Raw genomic sequence first — 9643 nt, 5'->3', positions numbered from 1 at the left:
ATAGTTTAATGTATTTTAATAGCAAACTTACAGGAACAGCACAGAAGACAGACAACATTAAAAACATGTACTTGCATGTAGGACAACTCAGAAAAGTATAGTGAATGGATGGAACCTACTATATGATAAAAATGCTACAAACGCCATTTAGTTGCCATCAATAAGAAATTTACTTATTTTAAAAAAATCCAAATGCTGGCATTTTCCAGAAAAATTTAACAGGTTTATTTATAATTGTTATAAAGTTGAACTGCTGAAACTTGTTCACCGAAACATTTTGACTTGCATTAATACTTTACGTCCCCGCATTTATATTAAAAATTCACACACAAATGAAAATGGAAAAACTGCCAATACCTGACTTCTGTCCCCTATTTTTCCACTTGCAACCATATACTTAGGTACCTTTTGACCCCATGGAAAGAAAATATCTAACGTTCAGAACTACCAATAACAGGAAGAAGAGAATTTTTTTTTTTTTTTTTTTTTGAGAATGAAATGTTTCCCATCATAGTGGATTCTTAAGCACGTTCTCCACGTATGCGGCGTGCTAGCTGCATGTCTTTTGGCATAATTGTTACACGTTTGGCATGGATAGCACACAGGTTGGTGTCTTCCAAAAGGCCAACCAGATAGGCCTCACTTGCCTCCTGCAAAGCACCAATAGCTGCGCTCTGGAAGCGCAGATGTGTTTTGAAGTCCTGAGCAATTTCTCGCACCAGACGCTGGAAGGGGAGTTTTCGAATCAGAAGTTCAGTGGACTTCTGATAACGTCTAATTTCACGGAGTGCCACAGTACCAGGCCTGTAACGATGAGGTTTCTTCACCCCTCCAGTAGAGGGCGCACTCTTGTGAGCGGCTTTTGTAGCCAGTTGTTTCCTGGGTGCTTTACCACCAGTCGATTTGTGGGCAGTCTGCTTTGTACGAGCCATGGTATAGAGACCTCCTTACTTACCCCCCCTTCTCCTCGGGCTGGAGCTCGGCGAGCGAGAGGCGGCGCTGGCGTTGGAGAGAGCGACGGCGGCGTGGCGGCGGCTGCGAACCAGCAGCTTTAAGAGAAGGAAAAGGAGGCTGAGTCCCTAGGAATGCAGGAAGGAAGCCAGGAGATCTCTTGGAGTTGGTCAGACCCTGACACATGGTCTGGGAGCTTAGGAGGAAAAGCAAGTGAGGCTTCCCCAGGACATTCCTCAGGGAAGCTCAGCACTGTAAAGATCGGAAGAGGAGAAAGGCCAGTACCGTAAGGGCTGGTTGCCCTCTTCATCAGGAGGGCCATAAGCCCGCAGGAGGAAGATAGGAATTGCCTCTGAAGAGGCCACTCGTTTACTGCGTGTCCCTTGAGCAGGCCCTCTCTCGGGTCCTTGTGGGTCCTCTGGCAGAGCTGACGGGCGGACTGCCTGTGGTCAGAGAGAAGGGGGATAGGGAGGGGGAGGGTCTAGAAGAAGCAAGTCTGAATCAGTGGAGGGTGGGCTTCTGGCTTCTTTTCCATCCCTTGAAGAGCAAACACAGCCGATGGACCTGCAAGGGGAACAAAGGGATGGACCCACGGAGCAGGGTCCGTGACCAGATCTTCCCAGACAATGATATAAGGAACCTGGTCTGGGTGACTTTTAGAATTGAGACCAAAAATTTTTCTCTTTACTGCCGTGATCAGCGGCGGAGAGAAAGAGCCTTCGGCGGGCCACCGGAGTTGGAAAGTAGGCCACTCCGAAGAAGAGAGTGTTACCCATTTATCCTTTTTAACCTGTACAGACAGATTATGAGCTCTGGCCTTCACGTCAGTCCAGTATTTCAGAGTCAGATTTAAAGGGGTTGAAACAGTCTGCCCCATGTCGCCCCAGAAAGTCGTCAGTCCCAACGCACACGCAACCAGACAAACAAAAGCCAAAACACTGACGTGCCCCTGCCACGGGTGCCACAACCTGATTATCAGAGAACTCAGAGGGGTCTCCTTCCTAGAGATCTCCTGTGGAGCCGAACCTGTTCATCTCCAACAGAGGAATCTGGAGCGTCCTCCAGGATTTCTGTGGCTGTGACGTGCCGGTACGTCTACCTGCCACTGTGACCACTACAGACCGGTGACTCCATCTCGGAGCCACCGAAAAGCTGAAACCAGATTACAGTAGACAACAAAGACACAAAGACAGACACAGCAGACAGACGGACAACTGCGGTACCTGCTCGAGTGATCCTCCATTCTCTAGTCTCTGGTCCCAGAGAGAGCCGCTTCCCGGCCAATGCACCAAAATGTAAGACTGGCCCGAAAGCGCGAATCTTACTTGTTGGGAAGGTTCATCTTGCAAAGACCAGGAGACAGAGACTGCTGCATTCAAGCAAGAGGTTTTTTTATTCCAGCATGCTGGGGTCGTTCCATCTTCAGGACAGAAGCGGCCCCGAGCTCTTAACACAAGCACTTTTTATACAGTTTGGTAGGCAGACTTTGGCAACAGGATGAGTTGTATACAGCTTATTGGTCACCTGAGGTGACTTTTAAATTCATTGGTGGCTTTCAGTGGGGTGGTATACAGATGAGGAACTGGGGAATTGCCCAATAGCCCACCCCTTGTGTGGTTAGGCCCTTCCCGGAACTGGGTGAACTTTGGGCGGTTTGGGAAGTCCTTTATCTGCCCTTACCAGAAAGTTCCACCCACAGGGGCTTGTAAAACCTTGCGCAAGCTAATTACAGAAGCAGAAAAGCTAGTCAGTTAATATTTAAGGGTGGGGGAAGGGGTTCAGGTCCACAAGCACTTTCACTGGTTGGTCTAAACTCATACCTGGGCCTGTTTGTTTTATCAGCTATGTGCCTCCAGAGTAGATGGCATCTCGGGCTCCAATACATCAGTTGACAGCCTCTCTCTTTCTGTTCTGACATCTGAGCTTACTTTTGGACTCCCACATAAGAACCTGTCTTTCAGGAGTGCTTCTGGCTTTCAGCTCATTTGCAGCATGTGGATGGCCAATGTCTTCTAAGTTTAGTAATTTATCAAGCTAGCACTGGTTACCAGCCTCACCCTCTTCCCCAAGAAATCACTGATGACTTACTCTTTTGGGGTACCCAGGGGGAGGATGAAACTCTTCCCAGAATACCTGAATTGAGTTCTTCCAATATCTGGATACCCTAAATTTATGGACCATAAAAGTAAGAAGGTGGCTCTTCCAGGCCAGAGGCCAGCATGGTGGACATGGAAAAAAGTCATTGCTAGTGTGATCTGGAGCAGAGACGAGGCAGCTGGGAGTTCAGCCTAGAATATCAAAAATGGGTAAGAATGTATCTATGTGAGAGTCAGTTAGGGAAGGAGAGATTTCTGTGCCCAGACACAGTAAGGACTGAACTAAATAATATGCAAATAACTGCCCTCCTCCCTTACCATGCCTTGGACTTCTTTATTGCAGCAGTTTTGGATCCCCAAGGCTACCCTACTGTCCTGGAGCCTTTCGTCTTCTTGGACTTCTCTGGCTGCTTTATGGACCATCCTTCCCCACCATTGGACCAGGTTGGTACTGGCCTGCAGGGAGGTGATGCTGGCCTGGGATTGAGCTGACCCTAGACATGACTCAGTACACAAACCCAAACACTCTAACCCAGGAGCTCCAAGTCCAGGCTCAGCGTTTTGTAAACTGGCCTCTGCTGCCCCCCCATGGTAACTGAGGTGACTTTTCCTCACGTGAGGTGACTTCTGAAGAAAGGCTATCAGACTCCCAAATTCTGGCCACATTTCCTAGTTCCTTACAACAGCCCCTACCCTCTCTTCAGGGCTTCCAGAAACATGGCTCTCTCTTGGGACAGGGGCAGGACACAACTCAGTCAATTCCTGAGACTGGTGAGGTGCTGCTGCCCACTTTGGCCTGCATCCAGACTCCCCACGTCAAAGCTCTTCTGGTGATGTGGGAAGTGAATGAAGAAAGATGGGAGTTCAAAACACTGGAAATAGGACAATTTCCCTTAAAGTGTGCTCAAGCTCAAAATCATCAGCCTGAATGCCCTAATATCCCCAAGCACCCATCTCAAAGTCTGAGAGCACAACCCTTCCCAAGTATGCCTCGAAGTTAAGTCAGGAACCATGACTCAGCTTGTACTGCTCTTTGCCTGGTAATTCTGACAGGTCAGATGTAGCCTAGAGCTCAATGGGCCTCCTTTCACTTTCTGGGCCCTGAATACCTTTGGGCATTAGGGGCAAGGATGGAAAAGGAAGTAGGATCTTGATTAGATGCAAAAGATGTGGGCTCCTCCACAGCCTCCAGGTAAATGTCCCATTGCTCTCAGGAAGAATACCACACCACCTACTGAGCCAGAAAAAAGGGATCCAAGGTCAACCTTGATGGCCCATGCAGAGATAAGAAGAGAGGTTTGGAAGGTGTATGCCCTCTCTGAGTATGAACTGACAGAGTGGGGATACCACCAGCATTCCACCTTCCAGTTTGAGAATCTGGTGGGGAGATGTCTCCCAAGGGTAGATCTACCAACTTTCATCCTGGGCTCTAAGTGCAGCCCTCAGCATGCTGGGAAACTGCTGCTCATTCTCACTCTGGTTCCTTTCTTTGGGTATGCCTTAATACAACTCCTTCCTGTATCCGACACCCCTATCTCATCCCGGAGGTACAGCAGGACCTATCTAGGGGCCAAGTTAGAAATCTGGGAGGGATGATTGAGTTCCTACAGGTATCTTGTATGAATTATTTCATTAATCTTCATACAAACCTCACGAAAGAGAGAATGTTATTATCTTTGCAGATGAATAAATGAAGGAAGGCTCTAAGAGGTGAGATGACTGCCAAAGGTCCCACAGCTAGGACTTGAAAGACCCTCTTATACATTTATCTGATTTTAAAGTCAGGGTTCTTACAGAATATTACTCTGCCACCTTTGGTTGTTGTACTAGTCCCTTCCTCCCTGATCCTTTATGTCCAACCTGATGCCAAATCTATAGATTCTCCTTTATAAATATCTCCTAAATCTGTCCCTTCCCCTCCCCCTCCCTCCTCTCCTCTCTTCTGTTGCTCTCTTCCTTTCTCCTGTCTCCTATATCCTCTCTTAATTGAGGCAAAGTTTACATACAGTGAAGTGCAATACCCTAAGTGTACAACTCAATGAATTTTGTTCATTTTCCATTTTATTTTATTTTAAAATTTTTTTATTGTACATGTTTATAAGGTACAGTTTGCTGTTTCAATACATGCATACATTGTATAATGATCTGATCAGAATAGTTACCATATCCTTCACTTAAACATTTATCATTTCTTTTTGGTTATAACATTCAAGATCCTCTTTTCTGGTTATCTTGAAATACACAATACAATATTATTAACTATTGTCACCCTAGGGCACCAGAACTTATTCTTCCTGTCTAACTTTGTAACTTTGTACCAGTCTACCAACCTTTCCCTGACCCCCACTCCCTTTCCCTGCTTCTGGTAGTCATTATTCTGCTATTTCTCTCTTTTTCCCCCTCTTTTTAATTTAATTTTCTTAAGTGACCCATGATAATTGTACATATTTATGGAGAACAATATGATATTCAGGTACATTTATACTGTGTGCCATGATCATATCAGGGTGCTTAGTACATCTATCACCTCAAACATTTGTCATTTCTTTGTGTTGGGAACATTCAATATCATCTCAACTAGTTCTTCAAAGATACACACTACTTTGTTGTTAACTGTAGTCTCCCTATATTACTATAGAACATTAGATCCCATTCTTCCTATCTCTCTACTATTTTGTATCCACTGACCACCCTGTCTCCATCCCCCCTTCTCCTTCCCCCCACCAATCTCTAATAACCACTATTCTACTCTCTACTTCTATGAGAACAACTATTTTAGCTTCCACATATGACCAAACACATGGTATTTCTCTCTCTGTGGCTGGCTTATTTCACTTAATATAATTATCTCCAAGCTCATCCATGTTGCTGAAAATAGCAGAATTTCATTCTTTTTATGGCTGAGTAGTATTCCATTGTGTATATATAACATATTTTCTTTATCCAATAATCTGTGGAAGGACATTTAGGTTGGTTCCAACTCTTGGCAATTGTAAATAGAGCTGTGATAAACATGTGAGTGCAGGTTTCCCTTCCACATGTTGATTTCCATTCCTTTGGGTATATACCCAGCAGTGGGATTGCTGGATGATCATATGGTAGTTCTGTCTGTAGTTGTCTGAGAAACCTCCATACTGTTTTCCATAATGGCTGCACTAATTTGCAGTCCCACCAGCAGTGTAGGAGGGTTCCCTTTTCTCCTCATCCTCACCGGCACTTGTTATTCTTTGTCTTTTTGATATTAGCTGGTCTAACTGGGGTGAGATGGTATCTCAATGTGGTTTTGATTTGCATTTCCCTGATAATTAGTGATGATCAACATTATTTCATACACCTATTGGCCATTTGTATGTCCTCTATTAAAAAACTGTTTATTCAGTTCCTTTGCCTATTTTTTAATCAGATTATTTAATTTTTTTTACTATTGAGTTGTTTGAGTTGTTTGTATATTCTGGATATTAAGCCCTTGTTGGATACATAGTTTGCAAATATTTTCTCCCATTCTGCAGGTTGCCTTTTCACTCTGTTCAATGTTTCCTTCATTGTATGGAAGATTTCCAGTTTGATATAATCCTACTTGCTAATTTTTGCTTTTCTTCCTTGTGCTTCTGAATTATTATTCATAAAGTCTTCACCCTGACCTGTGTTCTGAAGTGTTTCTCCTATGTTTTCTTCTAAAAGTTTTATAGTTTTAGGTTTTACATTTAAGTCTTTAATCCTTTTGAGTTGATTTTGGTATGTGGTGAGAAATACGGATCTAGTATCATTTATCTACATATGGTTCTCCAATTTTCCCAGCACCATTTATTGAAGAGACTGTCCTTTCTCTGATGTATGTTCTTGGCTCCTTTGTCAAAAATCGGTTGGTTGTAGGTATGTGGATTTATTTCTGAATTCTCTATTCTGTTTGATTGGTCTATGTGTCTGTTTTTGTGCCAGTACCATGCTGTTTTTATTACTACCATTTTGTATTATATTTTGAACTCAAGGGAGTGTGATCCCCCCCGCCACTTTGTTCTTTTCACTCAGCATTGCTTTGGCTATTCAGGGTCTCTTGTTGTTCCATAAACATTTTTGATTGTTTTTCTATTTCTGTTGAGTATGTCGTTGGTAGTTTGATGGGTTGCATTGAATCTGTAGATTGCTTTGGGTAGTAAGGTCATTTTGATAATACTGAGTCTTCTAATCCATGAGCATGGGATGCCTTTCCACTTTTTTATGTGTCCTTTAATTTCTCCAATCATTGTTTTATAGTTTTCATTGTAGAGATCTTTTACCTCCTTGCTTAAATTTATTCCTAGGTTATTTTATTTTATTTTTTTTTGTTGCTATTGTAAATGGGATAGCTTTCTTGATTTCTTTTTCTGCTAGTTTGTTGTTGGTGTATAGAAATGCTACTGAATTTTGTGTGTTGATTTTGTATCCTGCGACTTTACTGAATTTGTTGATCAGGTCTAGGAGTTTTTTAGTAAAGTCTTTAGGTTTCTCTCTATACAAAAATCATGTCATCTGCAGACAGGGACAGCTTTACTTCTTCCTTTCCAATTTGGATGCTTTCCCCCCCCTTTTTCTTGCCTAATTTCTCTGGCTAGGAATTCCAGTACTATATTGAATAGGAATAGTAAGAGTGGGCATCCTTCTCTTGTTCTAGCTGTTAGGGGAAAGCTTTCAAAATTTCCGCATTCAGTATGATGTTAGCTGTGGGGTTTTTTGTCTTATATAGACTTTCTTGTATTGAGATACTTTCCTTCTCTACCTAATTTGCTGAGAATCTTTATCATGAAGGGATGTTGAATTTTATCAAATGCTTTCCCTGTATCTATCAAGATGGTCATATATTTTTTTCTTTCATTCTATTGATGTGATGTATTATGTTTAATGATTTGTGTATGTTGAACCATCTTTGCATCCCTTGGATAAATCCCACTTGATTATGGTGTATAATCTTTTTGATGTGCTGTTGAATTTTGTTTGCTACTATTTTATTGAGGATTTTTACATCTGTGTTCATTAGGGATATTGACCTGTAGTTTTCTTTTTCTGTTGTGTCCTTGCCTGGTTTTGGTATCAGGGTAATGCTGACCTCATAGTATGAGTTTGGAAGAATTCTGTCCACTTTAACTTTTTGAAATATTTTAGAAAGTATTGGTATTAATTCTTTAAATATTTAGTAGAATTCAGCATTAAAGCAATCTGGTCCTGGACTTTTCTTTGTTTGGAGACTTTTTATTACTGATTCAATCTCATTACTTGTTATTGGTTTATTTAGGTTTTCTGTTCCTTCTTGGTTCAGTCTTGGTAGGGCATATATGTGCAGGAATTTATCCATTTTCTCTAGGTTTTTATAGTTATTGGCATATAGTTGTTCATGGTAGTCTCTGGTGATCCTTTGTATTTTAGTGCTATCTGTTGTAATGTCTTCTTTTGCATTTCTGATTTTATTTATTTGGGTCTTTTTTTTTTTCTAGTTAGTCTGGCTAATGGGCTGTCAATTTAGTTTATCTTTTCAAGGAACCAGCTTTTTTATTTTTTGTATTGTATTTTTTGTCTCAATTTCATTGATTTTTGCTCTGATTTTTATTATTTCTTTTTTCTAGTTATTTGGGTTTAGTTTGTGCTTGCTTTTCTAGTTCCTTGAGGTGCATTTTTAGGCTGTTTATTTGAAATCTTTCTATTTGTTTGATGTAGGCATTCATTCCTATAAACTTTCCTTTTAATACTAGCCTTGGCTGTATCCTGTAGGTTTTGGTATGTTGTGCTTTTTTTTGACCCATTGGTTATTCAATAGTGTGTTAATTTCCATGTATTTGTGTAGTTTCACAAATTCCTCTTGTTATCAATTTCTAGTTTTATTCCGTCATGGTCAGAAAAAATACTTGATATGATTTCAATTTTTTAAAACTTGTTAAGACTTATTTTGTGGCCTAACAATCTTAGATAATGCTCCATGTGCTGATGAAAAGAATGTGTACTCTGCAGTTGTTTGATGAAATATTCTGTTCATGGCCTTTAGGTCCATCTGGTCTATGGTGTGACTTAAATCTGCTGTTTCCTTGTTGATTTTCTGTCTCAATTATCTGTCCAATGCTGAGAGTGGGTGTTAAAATCCCCAACTATTTCTGTGTTGGTACCTATATCTCTATTTAGATATGATAATATCTGGGTGCTCTGGCATTGGGTGCACATATATTTATAATTGTTATATCCTCTTGCTGTATTGATCTTTTTATCATTATATAATCCACTTCTCATCTCTTAAGACAGATTTTGATTTAAAGTCTGTTTTATCTGATATAAGTATAGCTACTCCTGCTCTCTTTTGTTTTCCATTTGCATGGAATATCTTTTTCTGTCCTTTCACTTTCAATCTATGTGTATCTTTGTAGTTAAGGTTTGTTTCTAGTAGGCAGCATATTGACGGGTCATTTTTTAAAAAATCCATTTAGCCAGTCTATGTCTTTTAATTGAGGCATTTAATCCATTTATATTCAATGTTATATTTAACATGTGAGGTCTTACTCCTGTCATTTTGTTGGTTGTTTTCTGATTGTTTTGTGTATCCTTTGTTCTTTTGTTCCTCTTATTGTTTATCCTTG

At 41.1% G+C, this 9643-nt stretch overlaps 1 protein-coding gene across 1 annotated transcript; it reads right to left on the bottom strand.

Moving 5' to 3' along the window:
• Nucleotides 1–201: 201 nt before the first annotated feature.
• On the bottom strand, nt 202–946 carry LOC134366556 (histone H3.3A-like). Its single transcript, XM_063082925.1, has one exon. The coding sequence runs from the start codon at nt 930–932 to the stop codon at nt 522–524; it is 411 nt and encodes a 136-aa protein (XP_062938995.1). The 5' UTR covers nt 933–946; the 3' UTR covers nt 202–521.
• Between the last annotated feature and the right edge of the window lie 8697 nt (nt 947–9643).

This window comes from Cynocephalus volans, chromosome X (genome assembly GCF_027409185.1).
Source record: "Cynocephalus volans isolate mCynVol1 chromosome X, mCynVol1.pri, whole genome shotgun sequence".
Lineage (NCBI taxonomy): Eukaryota > Metazoa > Chordata > Mammalia > Dermoptera > Cynocephalidae > Cynocephalus > Cynocephalus volans.
This window is presented reverse-complemented; position numbering and strand designations above follow the sequence as displayed.